The sequence below is a fragment of the Electrona antarctica genome (assembly GCF_951216825.1).
Source record: "Electrona antarctica genome assembly, chromosome: 18".
Lineage (NCBI taxonomy): Eukaryota > Metazoa > Chordata > Actinopteri > Myctophiformes > Myctophidae > Electrona > Electrona antarctica.
Window position 1 is genome coordinate 5,039,305 of NC_136799.1, and position 27,500 is coordinate 5,066,804.

General features: G+C 45.1%; 1 protein-coding gene across 1 annotated transcript in view; it reads left to right on the top strand.

Moving 5' to 3' along the window:
* LOC306942689 (sodium/potassium/calcium exchanger 4-like) overlaps positions 1-27,500 on the top strand; it is a gene marked incomplete at both ends in the record, with an annotated part of 48,088 nt that overhangs the window by 6,965 nt on the left and 13,623 nt on the right. The window contains 7 exons of the mRNA XM_079528698.1: positions 553-656; positions 3,620-3,694; positions 6,575-6,602; positions 7,304-7,435; positions 22,093-22,223; positions 26,667-26,799; positions 27,248-27,414. Coding sequence (XP_079384824.1) covers positions 553-656; positions 3,620-3,694; positions 6,575-6,602; positions 7,304-7,435; positions 22,093-22,223; positions 26,667-26,799; positions 27,248-27,414 — 770 coding nt within the window. The remainder of the gene's footprint in view (positions 1-552; positions 657-3,619; positions 3,695-6,574; positions 6,603-7,303; positions 7,436-22,092; positions 22,224-26,666; positions 26,800-27,247; positions 27,415-27,500) is intronic.

Consider the following 27,500-nt stretch of genomic DNA (forward strand, 5'->3'; position numbering starts at 1 on the left):
AGAACTCAAATCTTTGCTTCTGGTTGGGGGGTTCCTTGTACAACATATTTTCAGATGGGGGTCGGCGGCCTAATACATATAATTCTGGGGGTAATTCAAGACCACTGGGTACTTGGTGCCTAGTGCGTCTTGGAAAGTCTGGTGACGCGAGGTTGGTGCGTCTTCTCTTGAATCTAGGCCGGGGGACGCGTTCTAGCGTGCACGTCAAAAAATTACTGCCACCACGGTGTGGTACTGCGTTCTACGAGCATGACACCACTGTATATGTGTATATTTACTGTCTGTAAACAGTGATTTATTACCGCGATAAGTCAAATGATCCATAGCGCCCCAGCCCTACTCACAGGTACTCAACCAGGGGAAGTGTATATTAGTCCCCCCCCCCCCCCCATAATTAGCCTATGCTTAAGGGGAAAATATGTTTTATCACGCAGTCGGGGAAAGCGAGTCTGAAAAGGTGGGTTTTGATGGAGGCTGTGTGTGTGTGTGTGTGTGTGCGGGTGCGTGTGTGCGCATGCATGCGTGCGTGCGTGTGCGTGCGCATGCTTTTAGGTGTGTTTATAACTCGTGGTGATGTTGGAGTCGGAACCATTGTGGGATCAGCCGTCTTCAACATCCTCTGCATCATTGGAGTGTGTGGTCTGTTCGCTGGCCAGGTGAGTCTGCGTGCGTGCGTGCGTGCGTGCGTGCGTGCGTGCGTGCGTGCGTGCGTGCGTGCGTGCGTGCGTGCGCATAGTGTGTGTGGAATGTGTATCACACTGTGTGTTAACATCTTACCCCATTTAGACCTGAGGCCGATTCTAAAAAAAAATGTCTTCTAAAATAAATGTCTTCTAAATCCTAACAGTTTTCTGAAAAAAATGTGGTACTTTTGTAGGCCTACTTTTGTTTGCATTTGTACCTTCTTTTTGGCTTGCTTTTTTTTTGGTAGTAAGACAAGAAAAAGTCTTTGTGAAACACTGTCCTAGTGGACCTGCATGTCAGACAGCACACCATGCAGGTTGACTTGATCTCCGGTTAATTCACCTGTCTGTCACACACCGGTGGATTACAGAGCTCCTCTGTGCTTCTTTGCACTTGTTAAACGCTGTCGGGTGTATTATGACATCATGTCGCTGATCCTGATCTTAATCCTGACACTAGGCTGTTTCCTTTATCCTCTAGAACAGTGGATTTCAACCAGTGGTCCGGGGACCACCAGAGGGACTTGAGGGGGTCCTAGGTGGTCCCCAGCTAAATGACGGAGAGTTGCTATAACCAAATAATAGATATTTAACTCTAGAGAGCGTAAAATGAAACCAAATGACCAATTTGACTTTGCATCGTATCGTTTTGCAATGGAAATAATCGGTATATTGAATCGTTTTGAAATGGAAATAATCAATTTAATCAATACTAAGTATACTGCATTGTATTTAGCAATTTTAAGAAGACAAAAGAAAAAGAGTTTTAATTTATTTTCCATTCCATATAGCTACTATTACGGAATGGAAATGGTCTATCGAAAAAAGTGTGTATTGTATATGTTCATGTTAAGGTGTGGATGTGTCCATATGTGTTCAAATCCCCGACGCCTCCCCTGGTCGAATTTGGAATTACATTTTCCAACTGACGTCAGTTCAGTCGACACGCACACGCACAACTTCCTTGAAAAACATGGAAGCGGCCGACTAAACAAGCCATTTAACCCATTTAGGCCTGACATCGAGAAAAAAAAGAAAACGTGCCGCATTTTTACGATTTTTCAAAAATAGCAGACCTACAAGTTCGTAGCGCGCCACTCGCTATGAGCTATGAGCTTGTAGATCTGCTATTTTTCAATAGCTAAAGTATAACAGAATGTCCCTCAATTTAATCTCTGTGTCTGTCTTCATGTGTCCAGGTTGTCCCTCAATTTAATCTCTGTGTCTCTGTATGTCTTCATGTGTCCAGGTTGTCCCTCAGTCTAATCTCTGTGTCTGTCTTCATGTATCCATGTTGTCCCTCAGTTCAATCTCTGTGTCTCTGTGTGTCTTCATGTATCCATGTTGTCCCTCAGTTCAATCTCTGTGTCTGTCTTCATGTGTCCAGGTTGTCCCTCAGTTCAATCTCTGTGTCTGTCTTCATGTGTCCAGGTTGTCCCTCAGTTCAATCTCTGTGTCTGTCTTCATGTCTCCAGGTTGTCCCTCAGTTCAATCTCTGTGTCTGTCTTCATGTGTCCAGGTTGTCCCTCAGTTCAATCTCTGTGTCTGTCTTCATGTGTCCAGGTTGTCCCTCAGTTCAATCTCTGTGTCTGTCTTCATGTGTCCAGGTTGTCCCTCAGTTTAATCTCTGTGTCTGTCTTCATGTGTCCAGGTTGTCCCTCAGTTCAATCTCTGTGTCTGTCTTCATGTGTCCAGGTTGTCCCTCAGTTCAATCTCTGTGTCTGTCTTCATGTCTCCAGGTTGTCCCTCAGTTCAATCTCTGTGTCTGTCTTCATGTCTCCAGGTTGTCCCTCAGTTCAATCTCTGTGTCTGTCTTCATGTGTCCAGGTTGTCCCTCAGTTCAATCTCTGTGTCTGTCTTCATGTGTCCAGGTTGTCCCTCAGTTTAATCTCTGTGTCTGTCTTCATGTCTCCAGGTTGTCCCTCAGTTCAATCTCTGTGTCTGTCTTCATGTGTCCAGGTTGTCCCTCAGTTTAATCTCTGTGTCTGTCTTCATGTGTCCAGGTGTCCCTCAGTTTAATCTCTGTGTCTGTCTTCATGTGTCCAGGTTGTCCCTCAGTTCAATCTCTGTGTCTGTCTTCATGTGTCCAGGTTGTCCCTCAGTTTAATCTCTGTGTCTGTCTTCATGTGTCCAGGTTGTCCCTCAGTTCAATCTCTGTGTCTGTCTTCATGTCTCCAGTTTGTCCCTCAGTTTAATCTCTGTGTCTGTCTTCATGTCTCCAGGTTGTCCCTCAGTTCAATCTCTGTGTCTGTCTTCATGTGTCCAGGTTGTCCCTCAGTTTAATCTCTGTGTCTGTCTTCATGTGTCCAGGTTGTCCCTCAGTTTAATCTCTGTGTCTGTCTTCATGTCTCCAGGTTGTCCCTCAGTTTAATCTCTGTGTCTGTCTTCATGTGTCCAGGTTGTCCCTCAGTTCAATCTCTGTGTCTGTCTTCATGTGTCCAGGTTGTCCCTCAGTTTAATCTCTGTGTCTGTCTTCATGTGTCCAGGTTGTCCCTCAGTTTAATCTCTGTGTCTGTCTTCATGTGTCCAGGTTGTCCCTCAGTTCAATCTCTGTGTCTGTCTTCATGTGTCCAGGTTGTCCCTCAGTTTAATCTCTGTGTCTGTCTTCATGTGTCCAGGTTGTCCCTCAGTTCAATCTCTGTGTCTGTCTTCATGTGTCCAGGTTGTCCCTCAGTTTAAATCTCTGTGTCTGTCTTCATGTGTCCAGGTTGTCCCTCAGTTAATCTCTGTGTCTGTCTTCATGTGTCCAGGTTGTCCCTCAGTTCAATCTCTGTGTCTGTCTTCATGTGTCCAGGTTGTCCCTCAGTTTAATCTCTGTGTCTGTCTTCATGTGTCCAGGTTGTCCCTCAGTTCAATCTCTGTGTCTGTCTTCATGTGTCCAGGTTGTCCCTCAGTTTAATCTCTGTGTCTCTGTGTGTCTGTCTTCATGTCTCCAGGTTGTCCCTCTGACAAAGTATTCCGTGTTCCGTGACTCCCTCTGCTACACGCTGTCAGTGCTGGCTCTCATTGCTGTGAGTGTAACAGTGTATACTTAACTGATCTAATCCAATCCACTTCATTTACCTTTGGGGTTATACATGTGCTGCACAAAATCATAGAGAAGCATAGACATACAACTGTCTATATACTGTATCACAACACGTGTAGTTTGGAGGTGAAATCAGGTTCTAAAAAAGAGTGGTCTCACTGTACTTAGAGTGAATTAAGTACATCTACAAGCTCATGTTGAATGTGGTTAGAATATATTATGGTGTAAAATAAATGAGATTTATATACTGTAGCACTGATATTATAGTAATTGAACGATTGAATTGCATAATAATATTAATGTGTGATCCTACTTGTGAGTGTCACTCACTCATCATGCTATTCTATAGAATATCAGCCTATTGGGAATAATAATGTTCAATAATTGAATTTATTCCTTGTTGCTTTCAGATTATATACGATGGACAGGTTGAGTGGTGAGTAACTTGTGTGTGTGTGCGTGTGTGTGTGTGTGTGCACATGCGTGCGTGCGTGGAATATGTGTGTGTGTCATTAGTTTTGGAGTGGTACTTCCATCCATGGTTGTGTTTTGAACTGAATTCTGGAATCACATATCCTGTAAAGTAGAGTTATATAGTAGACGTAATGTTGGAGAAGATCATATCATGGAAGTGTGATTGTGAAAGGTTGTCAGATTGAGGTGTCGTGCGTCATAGATACGTCACTGACTGACTGGCTGACTGACTGGCCACACGCAGTCTGACATATACACACATAGTAGCTATGCCGTTCTTAGACCTCCTGTTGCTGTCTTCCCATAGACTCCCATCACAAAGAATGTAAAAAAGAAAGAAAAGAAAAAGATTCAAAAAGTATGAAAGAATGTGAATACATCCACAGGAAAAATAGTAAAGTTCATACAGAGTTTCTAACTCAAAGTATGTGGAAGTAAATGGTTGGAGAGAGAGAGAGAGAGAGAGAGAGAGAGAGAGAGAGAGAGAGAGAGAGAGAGAGAGAGAGAGAGAGAGAGAGAGAGAGAGAGAGAGAGAGGAGAGAGAGAGAGAGAGAGAGAGAGAGAGAGAGAGAGAGAGAGAGAGAGAGAGAGAGAGAGAGAGAGAGAGAGAGAGAGAGAGAGAGGAGAGAGAGAGAGAGAGAGAGAGAGAGAGAGAGAGAGACTTCTCAATGAGCCCCTTCAAATCAAATGCCATCTCCTCATTGTCTTTGTGAACAAATAAAGCCTGAGTCATATGCCTTAGGTGTGCGCGCCGCGGGCGTCACACACACACACACACACACACACACACACACACACACCATCGGAAATATCAGATAGGACGAGCTCACAACAAGAGACGCTATTTCCGGTGTGTGTGTGTCACCACCACCACCACCACCACCACCAACAGTCACACAACCACAGGTACAACTCAGGCACAAAACGATGGCTATGTAATAAACAAATCGTCGACACCGGGCATTTCCCCCGTTGCCTTCGGTATCTCCCGTGCAGAGCTTCGGTATCCCGTGCAGAGCTTCGGTATCCCGTTGCCTTCGGTATCCTGTGCAGAGCTTCGGTATCCTGTGCAGAGCTTGGATACCGAAGGCAATGGAAAAGAATGCCTGGTCATCCATCCCCTGAGTCGTGATGAGTGTGTTGCTATCCATCCGTAGTAGACCACAGTATACCTGGCTGGCTTCAAGGGTCCCTCAGGGGACCCAAGTAGGACAGGCTGGCTTCAAGGGTCCCTCAGGGGACCCAAGTAGGACAGGCTGGCTTCAAGGGTCCCTCAGGGGACCCAAGTAGGACAGGCTGGCTTCAAGGGTCCCTCAGGGGACCCAAGTAGGACAGGCTGGCTTCAAGGGTCCCTCAGGGGACCCAAGTAGGACAGGCTGCCTTCAAAGGCCCTCGCTGCATGCAGGGGACCCAAGTAGGACAGGCTGCATGCAGGGGACCCAAGTAGGACAGGCTGCATGCAGGGGACCCAAGTAGGACAGGCTGCATGCAGGGGACCCAAGTAGGACAGGCTGCATGCAGGGGACCCAAGTAGGACAGGCTGGCTGCATGCAGGGGACCCAAGTAGGACAGGCAGGCTGCATGCAGGGGACCCAAGTAGGACAGGCTGGCTGCATGCAGGGGACCCAAGTAGGACAGGCTGGCTTCAAAGGCCCTCCCTGCATGCAGGGGACCCAAGTAGGACAGGCTGGCTTCAAAGGCCCTCCCTGCATGCAGGGGACCCAAGTAGGACAGGCTGCCGCAGGATGCCAGGAGACGCGGCACTAACACCAAGAATGTATGTTTTTTTTTCTCTCATCCAGGTGGGAAAGTCTGCTGCTGGTCCTGATGTATGCTGGATACATCCTAATTATGAAGTGAGGCACGCACGCACGCACGCACGCACGCACGCACGCACGCACGCACGCACGCACGCACGCACGCACGCACGCACGACACGACACGACACGACACGACACGACACCGCTGTGACGTCTGACGCCCAAATATGGTGCTCCACATGGCTAACCCCATGATCTGTATATTCTTGGGGAAAATAGCTCATCTATACGTATGTCATGGTCTGCATGGTCACAGAAAATACAATACTTGAGGGTCTCCACTAAAATGGTCCCAAAAGTATGAAACATTTCAGAAAAGTTGTGTAGAATCCCACGGTTCTCAAAGAAGCCAGACATTTATTTTTTCTAAAAGCTTGAATAAAGTTCTATAGGTGACATTTATACATGTGTAAGAGGAGAGAGAGTCTCCAAATGTGGGGGAGAACATAAAGATAGTCAAGGACACCCCAGTCAGTGAGCTGACTAATTAAGAAGGAATACAGCAGTGCAATACAACGTGTACATTTCTCATACTGTGAGTTCTTCATAAGTATGTGTCTTGTCGTAAGCATAAGCTCAGTTCGGAGCTCTCCCCAGGTGGGCAGAGGGACAGTAGCTCCCATAGGATTACAGCGACCATGCATGCTTCTCCTTTTGATATCCCCCTTTGCTTCTGCTCAGAGCCAATTCAATACGTGCACATTTCCTTTTAGAAAATGTAGACTGGGCCTGGGCCATGGCTCAGTGGTCCAGGCACCTTGGCTGGTAATCCAGTCTGGCAGTGTGCCGCGGGTTCGACTCCCGATCCCGACTGCCCTCACTGCATGTCCCCCCACCCATCTCTCTCCCCATTTCCTGTCAGCCTACTGTCTGTCCCTCTATAACAATATATATATAAAATAAAGGCGAAAGCCAAAAAAAATAAATGTTTTGATAATTATCACAGTTTAACAATTCAATACAAAAACAATTATGATAACCACATTTACCCTGTTTTGGGAGAATTCCCCTAATATTGATTATATCAATTTCATTCAAATAATGTTATATAACTAAGTGATTCTATCAATTAATTGTATTAACTGTTGTTGCATCACTAGATTGGAAAGCACGGAACCTAGATTCTAAAATGATGGTGCCAATATTGCGTGCTTGTGTGCATGCATGCATTTGTGTGTTGCTTTACCAACATTGTGTGTGTGCGTGTGTGCGTGCGTGCGTGTGTGTGTGTGTGTGTGTGTGCGTGCGTGCGCGCGTGCGCGTCAGGTTTAACAGCAGCCTACAGCGCCACCTATCAGGCGGATGGAGGAAGCAGACGGTGACAGAAAACGGCCACGCCTCCTTCAGCCCTCTGGTCGAGGGCAACGACGGTTGCTATGGAGACAATGGTTACCACGGCGATGACCCCAGCAAACCCCTCCTACCGCCAGGTAAGTCCCTCAGTGGTTCAAACCAGTGTTGATTTCGTCGACTAAAACTATGACGAAAAAATGTTCGTCGACTACCTTTTTGAGTGGTGTAAACCACTCCTACGACTGGCTTTGTTAGTTTACATGTCTGTCTGTCTGTCTGTCTGTCTGTCTGTCTGTCTGTGCTCAAAAAATGAGCATGGTTGCTACGGTCACTCAGTTCACACAGGTGTGATTTTTTCACTGACGAAAACTAAATGGAAACTGCATGAAAACTAAGCTACGATGACTAAGACTTACAATAGCCGATCTACAAGCTCACAACGCGTCGCACTGAAAATACATTTCAGTCGACTAAGACAAAAACTAAAATAGAAATTTGCTGCCAAAAACAACACTCAAACAAACTATAGGTAAGTCACTCGTAACGGGGTCCATTTGGTTCCATTTGTACACTCTCAGAGTTACAGACCTGTAAGGTTCCATGTGTACACTCTCAGAGTTACAGACCTGTAAGGTTCCATGTGTACACTCTCAGAGTTACAGACCTGTAAGGTTCCATGTGTACACTCTCAGAGTTACAGACCTGTAAGGTTCAATGTGTACACTCTCAGAGTTACAGACCTGTAAGGTTCCATTTGTACACTCTCAGAGTTACAGACCTGTAAGGTTCCATTTGTACTCTCAGAGCTACAGACCCGTAAGGTTCCATTTGTACTCTCAGAGTTACAGGCCTGTAAGGTTCCATTTGTACTCTCAGAGTTACAGACCTGTAAGGTTCCATGTGTACTCTCAGAGTTACAGACCTGTAAGGTTCCATTTGTACTCTCAGAGTTACAGACCTGTAAGTTTCCATGTGTACTCTCTCAGAGTTACAGACCTGTAAGGTTCCATTTGTACTCTCAGAGTTACAGACCTGTAAGGTTCCATGTGTACTCTCAGAGTTACAGACCTGTAGGGTTCCATTTGTACTCTCAGAGTTACAGACCTGTAAGGTTCCATTTGTACTCTCAGAGTTACAGACCTGTAAGGTTCCATTTGTACTCTCAGAGATACAGACCTGTAAGGTTCCATTTGTACTCTCAGAGCTACAGACCTGTAAGGTTCCATTTGTACTCTCAGAGTTACAGACCTGTAAGGTTCCATTTGTACTCTCAGAGTTACAGGCCTGTAAGGTTCCATTTGTACACTCTCAGAGCTACAGACCTGTAAGGTTCCATTTGTACTCTCAGAGTTACAGACCTGTAAGGTTCCATTTGTACACTCTCAGAGTTACAGACCTGTAAGGTTCCATTTGTACTCTCAGAGCTACAGACCTGTAAGGTTCCATTTGTACACTCTCAGAGTTACAGACCTGTAAGGTTCCATTTGTACACTCTCAGAGTTACAGACCCGTAAGGTTCCATTTGTACACTCTCAGAGTTACAGACGTGTAAGGTTCCATTTGTACTCTCAGAGTTACAGGCCTGTAACTCTGAGAGTGTACAAATAGAACCTTAAAGGTTCCATTTGTACACTCTCAGAGATACAGACCTGTAAGGTTCCATTTATACACTCTCAGAGTTACAGACCTGTAAGGTTCCATTTGTACTCTCAGAGTGACAGACCTGTAAGGTTCCATTTGTACTCTCAGAGTTACAGACCTGTAAGGTTCCATTTGTACTCTCAGAGTTACAGACCTGTAAGGTTCCATGTGTACTCTCTCAGAGTTACAGACCTGTAAGGTTCCATTTGTACTCTCAGAGTTACAGACCTGTAAGGTTCCATGTGTACTCTCAGAGTTACAGACCTGTAGGGTTCCATTTGTACTCTCAGAGTTACAGACCTGTAAGGTTCCATTTGTACTCTCAGAGTTACAGACCTGTAAGGTTCCATTTGTACTCTCAGAGATACAGACCTGTAAGGTTCCATTTGTACTCTCAGAGCTACAGACCTGTAAGGTTCCATTTGTACTCTCAGAGTTACAGACCTGTAAGGTTCCATTTGTACTCTCAGAGTTACAGGCCTGTAAGGTTCCATTTGTACTCTCAGAGCTACAGACCTGTAAGGTTCCATTTGTACTCTCAGAGTTACAGACCTGTAAGGTTCCATTTGTACTCTCAGAGTTACAGACCTGTAAGGTTCCATTTGTACTCTCAGAGTTACAGGCCTGTAAGGTTCCATTTGTACTCTCAGAGATACAGGCCTGTAAGGTTCCATTTGTACTCTCAGAGTTACAGACCTGTAAGGTTCCATTTGTACTCTCAGAGCTACAGACCTGTAAGGTTCCATTTGTACTCTCAGAGTTACAGACCTGTAAGGTTCCATGTGTACTCTCAGAGTTACAGACCTGTAAGGTTCCATTTGTACTCTCAGAGTTACAGACCTGTAAGGTTCCATGTGTACTCTCTCAGAGTTACAGACCTGTAAGGTTCCATTTGTACTCTCAGAGTTACAGACCTGTAAGGTTCCATGTGTACTCTCAGAGTTACAGACCTGTAAGGTTCCATTTGTACTCTCAGAGTTACAGACCTGTAAGGTTCCATTTGTACTCTCAGAGATACAGACCTGTAAGGTTCCATTTGTACTCTCAGAGCTACAGACCTGTAAGGTTCCATTTGTACTCTCAGAGTTACAGACCTGTAAGGTTCCATTTGTACTCTCAGAGTTACAGGCCTGTAAGGTTCCATTTGTACTCTCAGAGTTACAGGCCTGTAAGGTTCCATTTGTACTCTCAGAGTTACAAACCTGTAAGGTTCCATTTGTACTCTCAGAGCTACAGACCCGTAAGGTTCCATTTGTACTCTCAGAGCTACAGACCTGTAAGGTTCCATTTGTACTCTCAGAGTTACAGACCCGTAAGGTTACATGTGTACTCTCAGAGTTACAGACCCGTAAGGTTACATGTGTACACTCTCAGAGTTACAGACCTGTAAGGTTCCATTTGTACTCTCAGAGTTACAGACCCGTAAGGTTCCATTTGTACACTCTCAGAGTTACAGACCTGTAAGGTTCCATTTGTACTCTCAGAGTTACAGACCTGTAAGGTTCCATTTGTACTTTCAGAGTTACAGACCTGTAAGGTTCCATTTGTACACTCTCAGAGTTACAGACCTGTAAGGTTCCATGTGTACACTCTCAGAGTTACAGACCTGTAAGGTTCCATTTGTACTCTCAGAGTTACAGACCCGTAAGGTTCCATTTGTACTCTCAGAGTTACAGCCCTGTAAGGTTCCATTTGTACACTCTCAGAGTTACAGACCTGTAAGGTTCCATTTGTACTCTCAGAGCTACAGACCTGTAAGGTTCCATTTGTACTCTCAGAGCTACAGACCTGTAAGGTTCCATTTGTATACACTCTCAGAGTTACAGACGTGTAAGGTTCCATTTGTACACTTTCAGAGTTACAGACCTGTAAGGTTCCATTTGTACTCTCAGAGTTACAGACCTGTAAGGTTCCATTTGTACACTCTCAGAGTTACAGACCTGTAAGGTTCCATTTGTACTCTCAGAGTTACAGACCTGTAAGGTTCCATTTGTACTCTCAGAGTTACAGATGTAATGGCAGTTTTAGAATGTCAATTATAACTATTAAATATATAAGTAGTACCTTGTCTTCCATTCAGTCAAATAGGATGGACTATCACAAATACGCATTCGGACTGACCGACAGCTGTCACCTGACAGCTGAATCAGTTTCCAAGCCAGGCAGCCAAGGTGTTACTATTGCCAAATAGATATATACATCCCATTTTTCCATCCTACTGTAAAACACCATGTCAGCAAATACACATTGGGGTAACTAGTCCTGTCAGAGCAAAAAGGAGACTACCAATGCAGCTGTCAATCTGACAGCTGTCATCTCCAAGTTACTATCGACAAGCTGGAGTCATACATGTATTTGTGTAAATATCCCATTTAGAGTAGTTTCCTGTCTGTCAGTTAAGGTGTCATAGTGTGTTGTCCTCGCAATAGAACAGATTAGAATAAGTTTGTTTCCTGCCCATTACACCTTAACCTCCTCTCCCAAACAACCAACCAACAGCTGTCAATCCGACAGCTGTTACTATTACCTATTCGTGGGTATTGGTCACCAATCAGAATAGCAACGATGGCTTCCTGGCAGGAGCTGTCACTAATGACAGCTGGAGGTCCCATGCCCACTTACTAATAGTGCTCTCATCTTAGATCACTTGGAATAGGATGTTTCCTGCTCGCTTAACTCCGACCATAAACGGAGATGTTGTATGACCACCTGTTATTATCTGTCCATGTCCTGTTGTATTTGAATAAAACACCTGTCACTGACTGTCAATTTGGGGGGTGTGTGGTTGGGAAATAAAGGGGAGGGAAAGGGACAACTTGGAAAAAGGAACGGGGTGATGCTTCACTTTTGACTGTACGACGATGAGCAACCATGCTACGATTCTGCTGTACTGAGATGATTGGAACGAATAAAGAACGATGCTGACCATATGCCATACTCCTTGTGCTGTGTCATGCCTTCACCTCCCTCTGCTGAGTGCCAATGATGGGAACTCATAATTTCTATAACAAATGACGCAGTGACGCAGGGCCGATATTTCGTCTTCACCATAGATGAGTACTTGGAAAAAAAAACCCGACGATTTTAAAGATGGGGGCAAGGCAGAGCCGAAAGAAACTTCGACAAGAAATGAGCGACGCACAGCAAAGGGAGGCGATACTTCGACTCCAACTGGAGGACCAGAAAAAGCTAATCGACCAGGCAGAGTCACGAGTGACACTCTTGGAACAAGAACTTCAAACTGCGGCGTTACTACTACACGCCAACACAACCAACCACCCGGACCAAGCCAACTACGCCGAAACAACCATTCCTGTCAACGATGAAGATGATAGCTACTACAACGACCAAGGAAGGGACACACAACTCACACAACTCCATGTGTCCCTACCAAACAACAACTATTATGCCGACCGCAACCACAACAGAGACCAGCCAGAACCAGACTTTCAAATGACCAAACACAGAGGAAAAGAAATGACCAATCAACTGAGCGGCTTCCAGCTAGACCACATCAGCAAGCCTACCCCAAGACCAAGACAACACCCACCGCCGTGGGAAGCCTGGCGTAACCAGCCTGGCAACCCAGGACCATACCACAGCCGACCAGTGAGAGGACAAGTACAAACCCGAGCCAGGGTTGATGCTGTACTCCAGGAAAGGAAGGACAGAAGAAGACGGCAACTAGACCACGCACGCCACATGGGAGAGGATGAAGCCAGCGCAGCCAACACCATTCCTGTCAACGACTTGTGCTATTACTGCGGCCAGACAGGTCATATGAAACGTTGGTGTCCACTGAACCATGCTGCTGTATTACGGCGCACAGCAACGACGGGCCAGCAAATCAATTTTGGCTAAAGAAAACAAACTACGACAGGGTAAATACAATTGAAAATAACTAGATCTTTAGTTTGTAATTGGTAAATACAATTGAGAATAACTAAGATCTTTAGTTTGTAATTTACCCTATGTGATTTAATCTATTTAGTCTTACATGTGCAAGTAGTGAACTACAAAAGTTTTGATAAACTACTAAAAATCTAATCTAAATTTTAATCTAACTAGACTCCAATCTAAAATTTGTAAAAGTGTAGGCAAGAACAACAATGTTAGAAAATCCTAAAATAGGATGATAAGATATTGGAATTCATTTCCACGCACATATACTGTACTAAAAGGACTCCTCATTTAACACCCCGTGCCCAAAATGGCAAGAGGGGGAGGGGTCATTGGTACAGCCTATGTGTGGGTTAGTTAAAAGGGATACATTTATAGTTTTGCAAATAAATTAATATGGATCTAAGTAATTATTCAAAAGTGAGTGTTTCAAGGTGTTAAATCAATAGTGTGAAATCAATCATTTATGATGGTTTAACAAGGTTAAACGTCTAATATTATTTTATCTCCTGTCATTCTGGTATTTACTAGGTAGCACTAGGCCTTTAGTATAGAAAACAGAGAGAAAGGATTTATTTTCGGGGTGAGATCTGCAAAAAATCGAATCTAGTGAGCTTACGAAAGTTAAATAGTTCCTTTCTCTTCAAGGTTGAACGTCCTTTATCAGTATAGTAATACATGATATAAAGCAGTTTCGGGTTGAACGTCCCTTATCAGAAAGTCACTGGTATAAATATGAAATATTCTTTAGTTGAACGCTAACTTAAGTAATATAATACAGAAAATGTTGAACGAATGGAGATAATATTTAGACAGAGAAAACCTCACCTTGTTCACATTAGCAGTTTAATTTGAATTAATTCGATATTGGAAAAAACAAATGTCTGATTTACAGCTTCCTTTCTCTCTCTTTCTCTGTCCAGCTAGCAGAATGGGGGGGGGGGAGGAAAGGTATTTGTGTGTTTGTGGGTAACTGAGTTAAAAGTAGCAGAGAGCCTAAACTGCAGGATTTGGTCACGGTCAGTTTATTTATTTATTTATTTTCGGGTGTGAAAACAGCCTGAGAGGTGGACTAAACGTGGCCATATTCAATTATTTTATTGTTGAAGTGTTTACATTCTATCCTAATAGAATCCATTTTAATTCTTTCCATTTGAATGTAAATCCTACCCTAATTGTAAGTTTAATCATTTCAGTTAATTTTGTTCTTACTAAACTATTATAGGTACGTGTAGTGTGGAATTACACTTTACCAACAAATAGTATTGGAAACGGAGCAAAGAATAACTACCTTTTCGAAAATTAGCAGATCTACAAGATCTTCTAGATGTGTGTTTTTTTTCTTGATTCTAGATGTGCCTATCTTCCTAAATTTAACTAGATGTGTTCACTATCTCCTAATTTAACTATAGATGTGTTTTCTGAGTCTAGATGTGTCCAGTAATTTTTAAAATTTCTTAATAGCGAAACCTTCTTTATCTGACCACTGTCATCAAACATGAATCTAGCCATACAGTTTTAATCATCAATATTTGTCATTCTAAAAATCTCCTGGGCCATGTAAATTAATAAGGTATCAATTTTCATATATAAAGCGGTGGATTGTAATGGCAGTTTTAGAATGTCAATTATAACTATTAAATATATAAGTAGTACCTTGTCTTCCATTCAGTCAAATAGGATGGACTATCACAAATACGCATTCGGACTGACCGACAGCTGTCACCTGACAGCTGAATCAGTTTCCAAGCCAGGCAGCCAAGGTGTTACTATTGCCAAATAGATATATACATCCCATTTTTCCATCCTACTGTAAAACACCATGTCAGCAAATACACATTGGGGTAACTAGTCCTGTCAGAGCAAAAAGGAGACTACCAATGCAGCTGTCAATCTGACAGCTGTCATCTCCAAGTTACTATCGACAAGCTGGAGTCATACATGTATTTGTGTAAATATCCCATTTAGAGTAGTTTCCTGTCTGTCAGTTAAGGTGTCATAGTGTGTTGTCCTCGCAATAGAACAGATTAGAATAAGTTTGTTTCCTGCCCATTACACCTTAACCTCCTCTCCCAAACAACCAACCAACAGCTGTCAATCCGACAGCTGTTACTATTACCTATTCGTGGGTATTGGTCACCAATCAGAATAGCAACGATGGCTTCCTGGCAGGAGCTGTCACTAATGACAGCTGGAGGTCCCATGCCCACTTACTAATAGTGCTCTCATCTTAGATCACTTGGAATAGGATGTTTCCTGCTCGCTTAACTCCGACCATAAACGGAGATGTTGTATGACCACCTGTTATTATCTGTCCATGTCCTGTTGTATTTGAATAAAACACCTGTCACTGACTGTCAATTTGGGGGGTGTGTGGTTGGGAAATAAAGGGGAGGGAAAGGGACAACTTGGAAAAAGGAACGGGGTGATGCTTCACTTTTGACTGTACGACGATGAGCAACCATGCTACGATTCTGCTGTACTGAGATGATTGGAACGAATAAAGAACGATGCTGACCATATGCCATACTCCTTGTGCTGTGTCATGCCTTCACCTCCCTCTGCTGAGTGCCAATGATGGGAACTCATAATTTCTATAACACAGACCTGTAAGGTTCCATTTGTACTCTCTCAGAGTTACAGACCCGTACGTTTCCATTTGTACTCTCTCAGAGTTACAGACCTGTAAGGTTCCATTTGTACACTCTCAGAGTTACAGGCCTGTAAGGTTCCATTTGTACCAGAGTTACAGACCTGTAAGGTTCCATTTGTACTCTCAGAGTTACAGACCTGTAAGGTTCCATTTGTACTCTCAGAGTTACAGGCCTGTAAGGTTCCATTTGTACTCTCAGAGTTACAGGCCTGTAAGGTTCCATTTGTACTCTCAGAGTTACAGCCCTGTAAGGTTCCATTTGTACACTCTCAGAGTTACAGACCTGTAAGGTTCCATTTGTACTCTCAGAGTTACAGACCTGTAAGGTTCCATTTGTACTCTCAGAGTTACAGACCCGTAAGGTTCCATTTGTACTCTCAGAGTTACAGACCTGTAAGTTTCCATTTGTACTCTCAGAGTTACAGACCTTTAAGTTTCCATTTTGTACTCTCAGAGTTACAGACCTGTAAGGTTCCATTTGTACTCTCAGAGTTACAGACCTGTAAGGTTCCATTTGTACACTCTCAGAGCTACAGACCTGTAAGGTTCCATTTGTACTCTCAGAGTTACAAACCTTTAAGGTTCCATTTGTACTCAGAGCTACAGACCTGTAAGGTTCCATTTGTACTCTCAGAGTTACAGACCCGTAAGGTTCCATGTGTACACTCTCAGAGTTACAGACCCGTAAGTTTCCATGTGTACACTCTCAGAGTTACAGACCTGTAAGGTTCCATTTGTACTCTCAGAGTTACAGACCCGTAAGGTTCCATTTGTACACTCTCAGAGTTACAGACCTGTAAGGTTCCATTTGTACTCTCAGAGTTACAGACCTGTAAGGTTCCATTTGTACTCTCAGAGTTACAGACCTGTAAGGTTCCATTTGAACACTCTCAGAGTTACAGACCCGTAAGGTTCCATGTGTACACTCTCAGAGTTACAGACCTGTAAGGTTCCATTTGTACTCTCAGAGTTACAGACCCGTAAGGTTCCATTTGTACTCTCAGAGTTACAGACCTGTAAGGTTCCATTTGTACTCTCAGAGTTACAGACCCGTAAGGTTCCATTTGTACTCTCAGAGTTACAGCCCTGTAAGGTTCCATTTATACACTCTCAGAGTTACAGACCTGTAAGGTTCCATTTGTACTCTCAGAGTTACAGACCTGTAAGGTTCCATTTGTACTCTCAGAGTTACAGACCCGTAAGGTTCCATTTGTACTCTCAGAGTTACAGACCTGTAAGGTTCCATTTGTACACTCTCAGAGTTACAGACCTGTAAGGTTCCATTTGTACTCTCAGAGCTACAGACCTGTAAGGTTCCATTTGTACTCTCAGAGCTACAGACCTGTAATGTTCCATTTGTATACACTCTCAGAGTTACAGACGTGTAAGGTTCCATTTGTACACTTTCAGAGTTACAGACCTGTAAGGTTCCATTTGTACTCTCAGAGTTACAGACCTGTAAGGTTCCATTTGTACACTCTCAGAGTTACAGACCTGTAAGGTTCCATTTGTACTCTCAGAGTTACAGACCTGTAAGGTTCCATTTGTACTCTCAGAGTTACAGACCTGTAAGGTTCCATTTGTACTCTCTCAGAGTTACAGACCCGTACGTTTCCATTTGTACTCTCTCAGAGTTACAGACCTGTAAGGTTCCATTTGTACACTCTCAGAGTTACAGGCCTGTAAGGTTCCATTTGTACCAGAGTTACAGACCTGTAAGGTTCCATTTGTACTCTCAGAGTTACAGACCTGTAAGGTTCCATTTGTACTCTCAGAGTTACAGGCCTGTAAGGTTCCATTTGTACTCTCAGAGTTACAGGCCTGTAAGGTTCCATTTGTACTCTCAGAGTTACAGCCCTGTAAGGTTCCATTTGTACACTCTCAGAGTTACAGACCTGTAAGGTTCCATTTGTACTCTCAGAGTTACAGACCTGTAAGGTTCCATTTGTACTCTCAGAGTTACAGACCCGTAAGGTTCCATTTGTACTCTCAGAGTTACAGACCTGTAAGTTTCCATTTGTACTCTCAGAGTTACAGACCTTTAAGTTTCCATTTTGTACTCTCAGAGTTACAGACCTGTAAGGTTCCATTTGTACTCTCAGAGTTACAGACCTGTAAGGTTCCATTTGTACACTCTCAGAGCTACAGACCTGTAAGGTTCCATTTGTACTCTCAGAGTTACAGGCCTGTAAGGTTCCATTTGTACTCTCAGAGTTACAGGCCTGTAAGGTTCCATTTGTACTCTCAGAGTTACAAACCTGTAAGGTTCCATTTGTACTCAGAGCTACAGACCTGTAAGGTTCCATTTGTACTCTCAGAGTTACAGACCCGTAAGGTTCCATGTGTACACTCTCAGAGTTACAGACCCGTAAGTTTCCATGTGTACACTCTCAGAGTTACAGACCTGTAAGGTTCCATTTGTACTCAGAGCTACAGACCTGTAAGGTTCCATTTGTACTCTCAGAGTTACAGACCCGTAAGGTTCCATTTGTACACTCTCAGAGTTACAGACCTGTAAGGTTCCATTTGTACTCTCAGAGTTACAGACCTGTAAGGTTCCATTTGTACTCTCAGAGTTACAGACCTGTAAGGTTCCATTTGAACACTCTCAGAGTTACAGACCCGTAAGGTTCCATGTGTACACTCTCAGAGTTACAGACCTGTAAGGTTCCATTTGTACTCTCAGAGTTACAGACCCGTAAGGTTCCATTTGTACTCTCAGAGTTACAGACCTGTAAGGTTCCATTTGTACACTCTCAGAGTTACAGACCTGTAAGGTTCCATTTGTACTCTCAGAGTTACAGACCTGTAAGGTTCCATTTGTACTCTCAGAGTTACAGACCTGTAAGGTTCCATTTGTACTCTCTCAGAGTTACAGACCCGTACGTTTCCATTTGTACTCTCTCAGAGTTACAGACCTGTAAGGTTCCATTTGTACACTCTCAGAGTTACAGGCCTGTAAGGTTCCATTTGTACCAGAGTTACAGACCTGTAAGGTTCCATTTGTACTCTCAGAGTTACAGACCTGTAAGGTTCCATTTGTACTCTCAGAGTTACAGGCCTGTAAGGTTCCATTTGTACTCTCAGAGTTACAGGCCTGTAAGGTTCCATTTGTACTCTCAGAGTTACAGCCCTGTAAGGTTCCATTTGTACACTCTCAGAGTTACAGACCTGTAAGGTTCCATTTGTACTCTCAGAGTTACAGACCTGTAAGGTTCCATTTGTACTCTCAGAGTTACAGACCCGTAAGGTTCCATTTGTACTCTCAGAGTTACAGACCTGTAAGTTTCCATTTGTACTCTCAGAGTTACAGACCTTTAAGTTTCCATTTTGTACTCTCAGAGTTACAGACCTGTAAGGTTCCATTTGTACTCTCAGAGTTACAGACCTGTAAGGTTCCATTTGTACACTCTCAGAGCTACAGACCTGTAAGGTTCCATTTGTACTCTCAGAGTTACAGGCCTGTAAGGTTCCATTTGTACTCTCAGAGTTACAGGCCTGTAAGGTTCCATTTGTACTCTCAGAGTTACAAACCTGTAAGGTTCCATTTGTACTCAGAGCTACAGACCTGTAAGGTTCCATTTGTACTCTCAGAGTTACAGACCCGTAAGGTTCCATGTGTACACTCTCAGAGTTACAGACCCGTAAGTTTCCATGTGTACACTCTCAGAGTTACAGACCTGTAAGGTTCCATTTGTACTCAGAGCTACAGACCTGTAAGGTTCCATTTGTACTCTCAGAGTTACAGACCCGTAAGGTTCCATTTGTACACTCTCAGAGTTACAGACCTGTAAGGTTCCATTTGTACTCTCAGAGTTACAGACCTGTAAGGTTCCATTTGTACTCTCAGAGTTACAGACCTGTAAGGTTCCATTTGAACACTCTCAGAGTTACAGACCCGTAAGGTTCCATGTGTACACTCTCAGAGTTACAGACCTGTAAGGTTCCATTTGTACTCTCAGAGTTACAGACCCGTAAGGTTCCATTTGTACTCTCAGAGTTACAGACCTGTAAGGTTCCATTTGTACTCTCAGAGTTACAGACCCGTAAGGTTCCATTTGTACTCTCAGAGTTACAGCCCTGTAAGGTTCCATTTGTACACTCTCAGAGTTACAGACCTGTAAGGTTCCATTTGTACTCTCAGAGTTACAGACCTGTAAGGTTCCATTTGTACTCTCAGAGTTACAGACCCGTAAGGTTCCATTTGTACTCTCAGAGTTACAGACCTGTAAGTTTCCATTTGTACTCTCAGAGTTACAGACCTTTAAGTTTCCATTTGTACTCTCAGAGTTACAGACCTGTAAGGTTCCATTTGTACTCTCAGAGTTACAGACCTGTAAGGTTCCATTTGTACACTCTCAGAGCTACAGACCTGTAAGGTTCCATTTGTACTCTCAGAGTTACAGACCTGTAAGTTTCCATTTGTACTCTCAGAGTTACAGACCCGTAAGGTTCCATTTGTACTCTCAGAGTTACAGACCTGTAAGTTTCCATTTGTACTCTCAGAGTTACAGACCCGTAAGGTTCCATTTGTACTCTCAGAGTTACAGACCTGTAAGGTTCCATTTGTACTCTCAGAGTTACAGACCCGTAAGGTTCCATTTGTACTCTCAGAGTTACAGACCTGTAAGGTTCCATGTGTACTCTCAGAGTTACAGACCTGTAAGGTTCCATTTGTACTCTCAGAGTTACAGGCCTGTAAGGTTCCATTTGTACTCTCAGAGTTACAGACCTGTAAGGTTCCATTTGTACTCTCAGAGCTACAGACCTGTAAGGTTCCATGTGTACTCTCAGAGTTACAGACCTGTAAGGTTCCATTTGTACTCTCAGAGCTACAGACCTGTAAGGTTCCATTTGTACTCTCAGAGTTACAGACCCGTAAGGTTCCATTTGTACACTCTCAGAGTTACAGACCCGTAAGGTTCCATTTGTACACTCTCAGAGTTACAGACCCGTAAGGTTCCATTTGTACACTCTCAGAGTTACAGCCCTGTAAGGTTCCATTTGTACACTCTCAGAGTTACAGACCTGTAAGGTTCCATTTGTACACTCTCAGAGTTACAGACCTGTAAGGTTCCATTTGTACTCTCAGAGTTACAGACCTGTAAGGTTCCATTTGTACACTCTCAGAGTTACAGACATGTAAGGTTCCATGTGTACTCTCAGAGTTACAGACCTGTAAGGTTCCATTTGTACTCTCAGAGTTAAAGACCCGTAAGGTTCCATTTGTACTCTCAGAGTTACAGACGTGTAAGGTTCCATTTGTACACTCTCAGAGCTACAGACCTGTAAGGTTCCATTTGTACTCTCAGAGTTACAGACCTGTAAGGTTCCATTTGTACTCTCAGAGTTACAGGCCTGTAAGGTTCCATTTGTACACTCTCAGAGTTACAGACCTGTAAGGTTCCATTTGTACTCTCAGAGTTACAGACCTGTAAGTTTCCATTTGTACTCTCAGAGTTACGGAACCGTAAGGTTCCATTTGCACTCTCAGAGTTACAGACCTGTAAGGTTCCATTTGTACTCTCAGAGTTACAGACCTGTAAGGTTCCATTTGTACACTCTCAGAGTTACAGACCTGTAAGGTTCCATTTGTACTCTCAGAGTTACAGACCTGTAAGGTTCCATTTGTACACTCTCAGAGTTACAGACCTGTAAGGTTCCATTTGTACACTCTCATAGCTTCACAATGCTCAGTGAAGGTATAGGTTTACCACGCATGCACGCACGCACGCACGCACGCACGCACGCACGCACGTGTGGACATCGCACATGTCCCAGGAATGGGTGGAACAAAGGAGAAGTTCTCAGCTCCATTAGTATTTTTTTGGCATATATAAATATTCTAAATAATACCCACATTTTTCACCAATTTCATCCCCTATGATATATATATATATATAGTGCACTGCTGCCCTCTTCTGGCCACTATATAGAAATATCTGTGAGCCTGGTCCGCCTCAGTAGTTGTGTTGTGTTGTCATTGCATTTAGGTGTCATCCTTGACCTTCTAAATGTTTTCACAGTCATGCTGTTGTAACGGTTTCAATTAAACAATTTAAGTTATTTCAAGTTCACATGAAATGAAATGAAATGAAATCTATATTTACCCAGGGTATCTGGGCTAAGCTCAAGAACTTGTTTCCAGCCAGGCCCTGCTCATAGAACACATTTCATCGTAGTGGTTGATGCCTTGTTCAAGGGCATTTCAGCGGTGGTAATTTTAACGTGTCGGACGGCTGATTCGAACTGGGAACCTTCCGGTATCTAGACCGCGCCGCTATCCGTTCGGCCACCGCTGCCACAAGTAATCACAACAGTATGAAAAATACTTAATAATTTGACCAAATATAACACTAACAGTATAGCAGAAACTCTGATGGGAGACCAAGATTAGGAACTATAGGGTTGTCCTCAACCTTAGAGAAACTCAGAATGTCCCTGCAACTCCATTAGTTGTCTTAACCTGTGTGTGTGTGCGTGCGTGCGTGCGTGCGTGCGTCTGCGTGTGTGCGTGCGTGCGTGTGTGTGTGTGCGCGTGCGTGCGTGCGGTTATAGGGACGGCCAGCCAAGCCTACACTGGTTCAAGTGTGTCTGCAGACGGGATGATTGACAGTGGCCCGCCTCTCCATCGGTGCAGCTTTCCAGAGGCGGGGCTAAGGCTGATGATAACCAATCACTTCAGTCCAAAGACACGCCTGTGCATGGCCAGCCGTCTAATCATACACCAGGTGCGTGTATGAGGAATATATACGCAGTGTGTTACAGTACATTGTCCCATTCAGGACGGGAACCCCTTTTGGTGTTTTAAGCATTATGTTATACTTATAGCTGTTGAAAAATAGCAGATCTACAAGCTCATAGCGTGGCACCAAGTGCCGCGCTACGAGCTTGTAGATCTGCTATTTTTGAAAAAATGAAACACATGCAAACACATTTTTTGAACATATATTCTTTCACAGCGAACATTTTTAACTTAAAATCTTTGCTACAACATATTTTCAGATGGGGGTTGGCGGCCAATTACATTCAGTATATATTTTGTCTCGGGAGGCCGTGGCCCTTTGAGGTCGGACCCCCCTGAGTTAGACTGAATTCCCCCCCCCCCCCCCCCCCCCCCCCTGGCCGCCGGGGGCCAAACGCGGCATCGGGGGCTGTGGTGGCGATCAGTGGGACTCGTTCGTTTTTCTTTTTTTCTTTTTAACCGGGTCCGTCCGCGTATACTTTCCTCGGCCTCGTCTTCCCTGCCTTTCCCCGTGCTTCTCGGCCCGTTTTTTTATTTCACTTGTACTGTGTGCGTGTGCGTGTGCGTGTGCTCGTGTGTGTGTGTGTGTACGTGCGTGTGAATGCTATTCATGTGCATGAATGTCATTATGTACCACTACCAACCTCTGTTACTTTGTACTGTATGTGCGTGCATGCATGATTGTGTGCGTGCGTGCGTGCGTGCGTGCGTGTGTGTGTGTGTGCGTGCGTGTGTACAGCGGATGGCACAGGACTATCACAGCATGGCTATGACCACAGTGACAGAGGCACATAGCAAAGTGGTGACACAGAACAGCTCTCCACATGGTAATGTACTGCTCTCTCTCTCTCTCTCTCTCTCTCTCTCTCTCTCTCTCTCTCTCTCTCTCTCTCTCTCTCTCTCTCTCTCTCTCTCTCTAGATCTCTCTCTCTCTCTCTCTCTCTCTCTCTCTCTCTCTCTCTCTCTCTCTCTCTCTAGATCTCTCTCTCTCTCTGGAGAGAATCTCTTGGGAGATTAACCACCGGTTAATCTCCCTGAAGGTGAATTGTATCCCGACAATGACCACCTAGGCAGATATTATCCCGCTTATTACATGGATACCGAGGGTTTGATTAGGCATCGGTCTAATCATCGGAGCGGAGCGGTCGTCATCCAGAAATAACAGACCGCTGAATTAATCGATTGGCCAATCAGAATCAAGCATTCAACCAAGCCATGTAATAAACATTGTTAATGCTTCTCTCTGCTCATTTTCAGCTGCTTCACATTAACAATGAAAAGCTTTGCTCTCCATCCTCGCTGCGACGCGTTGAGAGCTTGTAGATCAACTATTTTCGGGGCGCAACCCAGCACTCTTTAGCTAGTGGAGATGCGGTAGCCTGATGGTCAGACTCTGAGAGCCAACCAGTGTGCTCAGTCGAGTGGGCGGGGTCTATGGGCTGGAAACCAGGCTAGAGATGCGGATCATGCGGTGTAACGACATGGATTTCTAAAAACACATTTTGTTCAACGCAAAATGCTACGTTCAAGTTCAGGAGACTGAATGCTGCCTTCCGGTATGGCATGGAAAGGAGAGGAGGGGCATGTGCATTTCTTTCACCCCGGTAAATGCTGCATTCAGGGTCTGGAAAGTGCAGTTGTTTTACAGACGGGTAAAAGGGCAGGGGCTGAAGCCCCCTTTGATGTGTATGTGTGCACGTCCCTGATGCACTTTATTTAGGTATTAGGCTGATACCTGAATAGAGTGCATGGCTATAATACAGAGGTTTATTTAGGTATTAGGCTGATACCTGAATAGAGTGCATGGCTATAATACAGAGGTTTATTTAGGTATTAGGCTGATACCTGAATAGAGTGCATGGCTATAATACAGAGGTTAGGTTAGGTATTAGGCTGATACCTGAATAGAGTGCATGGCTATAATACAGAGGTTAGGTTAGGTATTAGGCTGATACCTGAATAGAGTGCATGGCTATAATACAGAGGTTAGGTTAGGTATTAGGCTGATACCTGAATAGAGTGCATGGCTATAATACAGAGGTTAGGTTAGGTATTAGGCTGATACCTGAATAGAGTGCATGGCTATAATACAGAGGTTAGGTTAGGTATTAGGCTGATACCTGAATAGAGTGCATGGCTATAATACAGAGGTTTATTTAGGTATTAGGCTGATACCTGAATAGAGTGCATGGCTATAATACAGAGGTTTTTCAACCCTTTCCATATCGAGGCCCATTATGTAATCTGCATTTGAGCCACGTACAGTACGGACATCTGATGAGATTTAGTCTCTCGGAACCAAAACATTGAATATTTTGTTGACGTTTGGTTACAACACAATTCCATGTTGTATTGATGTTGGTACCGCTAGGAGAGATAACAGGCAAACGTTGATCAAAATAACAATTCTTACTCTACACTTCAATTGTGCAGACTTCTTGTAAATTTAGTAATGCAGATGGTTAACAATATTTTAACTCTTGAGAGTGTAAAATGAAACGCTCTCAAGAGAGTTAAAACATCAATAAGGGTCCATTTGGTTACCAACTCTCCATCATTTAGCTGGGGGACCCCCTGGAACCGCCTCAAGGACCAGTGGTGGTCCCCAAGTCAGCAAGCAAACATATTCAAAGACTGCAACGATGCAAACCGCTGCTGCCAGCTGGGCCTGTCGAACACATTACACCATGCAGTCAGTTCACTGGTTGGTGGGACCTGGGAGTTTTGGAATTGATTTTAAGATTTTCTGTTTGTTTTTGAATGCCTGGACGGTGAGGCTCGACCCGACTTATATCTGTGGTCTTTTAATCCCGTATGAGCCAGTCCGCTACCTGAGATCCCCCAGCAGGGTTCCAAATAGCACAAACCTGTTTGGTTTTTTTCTCCCTTTTTTCTTTCTTATTTTACGGTTCGGCACAGGTTCTTCAACTGCCTATAGCAACATAACAGTAAGACAGAAAGGGATTGAAGTGGATGTAATGGATGCAACTCAAAGTTAACTTTTATTTACTCTGGTATCTAGTTTGTCACTGTCCTGCAACCTTCCAAGCCGGCTAAAGTGTCCGTTTTCAAGACATTTTGGCCATTATCTTTGGAACGGAAAGTCCAATCTGCTCAGTTCAGAGCTTGTTGGAAAAGCGTGACTTTGAGGACATTCTGAATCCAAGGGTCTCAGGGCCCCTGTGCACGGCCCCATTGTCTCAGGGGCCCCTGTGCACGGCCCCATTGTCTCAGGGACCCCTCTGCACTGCCTCATTGTCTCAGGGACCCCTGTGCACGGCCCCATTGTCTCAGGGACCCCTGTGCACTGCCCTATTGTCTCAGGGACCCCTGTGCACGGCCCCATTGTCTCAGGGACCCCTGTGCAATGCCCCATTGTCTCAGGGGCCCCTGTGCACGGCCCCATTGTCTCAGGGGCCCCTGTGCACTGCCCCATTGTCTCAGGGGCCCCTGTGCACGGCCCCATTGTCTCAGGGGCCCCTGTGCACTGCCCCATTGTCTCAGGGGCCCCTGTGCACTGCCCCATTGTCTCAAGGGCCCCTTTGCACTGCCCCATTGTCTCAGGGGCCCCTGTGCACTGCCCCATTGTCTCAGGGCCCCTGTGCACGGCCCCATTGTCTCAGGGGCCCCTGTGCACTGCCCCATTGTCTCAGGGACCCCTGTGCACGGCCCCATTGTCTCAGGGACCCCTGTGCACGGCCCCATTATCTCAGGGGCCCCTGTGCACTGCCCCATTGTCTCAGGGGCCCCTGTGCACGGCCCCATTGTCTCAGGGGCCCCTGTGCACTGCCCCATTGTCTCAGGGGCCCCTGTGCACTGCCCCATTGTCTCAGGGCCCCTGTGCACGGCCCCATTGTCTCAGGGACCCCTGTGCACGGCCCAATTGTCTCAGGGACCCCTGTGCACTGCCCCATTGTCTCAGGGACCTCTGTGCACGGCCCCATTGTCTCAGGGGCCCCTGTGCACTGCCCCATTGTCTCAGGGACCCCTGTGCACTGCCCCATTGTCTCAGGGGCCCCTGTGCACTGCCCCATTGTCTCAGGGCCCCTGTGCACTGCCCCATTGTCTCAGGGCCCCTGTGCACTGCCCCATTGTCTCAGGGGCCCCTGTGCACTGCCCCATTGTCTCAGGGGCCCCTGTGCACTGCCCCATTGTCTCAGGGGCCCCTGTGCACTGCCCCATTGTCTCAGGGCCCCTGTGCACTGCCCCATTGTCTCAGGGGCCCCTGTGCACGGCCCCATTGTCTCAGGGGCCCCTGTGCACTGCCCCATTGTCTCAGGGACCTCTGTGCACGGCCCCATTGTCTCAGGGGCCCCTGTGCACTGCCCCATTGTCTCAGGGACCCCTGTGCACTGCCCCATTGTCTCAGGGGCCCCTGTGCACGGCCCCATTGTCTCAGGGGCCCCTGTGCACTGCCCCATTGTCTCAGGGGCCCCTGTGCACGGCCCCATTGTCTCAGGAACCCCTGTGCACGGCCCCATTGTCTCAGGGGCCCCTGTGCACTGCCCCATTGTCTCAGGGGCCCCTGTGCACTGCCCCATTGTCTCAGGGCCCCTGTGAACGTGCACACTTGGCGCAAGCCATAATTGGTCCACGCCTACTCATCACTAAAGGTGACCGCAACGGGGCTTTCGCCATGCCAGACTCAGCGTCCTCTTTCAAATCTCTTCTTAAATCTCTCTTCTATCACACTCGGTTTTTCTCTGATGAATCGTTTATGCTATTATTATTCTTTATCTCTACCTTGGATTTATTTTACCGTTGCTGCTAGTACAACACGTTTTTAAAATGTGTTGTACAAATAAACATGCATATTTACTATCATATCAGGTTCCCAAGCCACTCATATTTACTATCATATCAGTGTTCCCAAGCCACTCATATTTACTATCATATCAGGTTCCCAAGCCACTCATATTTACTATCATATCAGGTTCCCAAGCCACTCGGCAGGAATTAGCCTTAACTCCTTTGAATCTCATTGAGCTTTTTGATGTGTGTCTCGTACAGGAAGTACTCTGGGCAGATTAAAGTGCCTGTTCTCGTGGCCAATCCACTTCCTTCTCTACGTCAGCGTCCCGGACTGCAGCCAACCACAGTGGGAGAAGTACTTCCTGCTTACCTTCCTAGGCGCCACCCTCTGGATAGCCGCCTTCTCATACGTCATGGTCTGGATGGTAGGCTACGCAAGTCACAAGTCTGTAGTAAGGCCAGGTACCACACAAGCTGACTTCAGGTCATGAGTTGACTGTAGTAAGGCCAG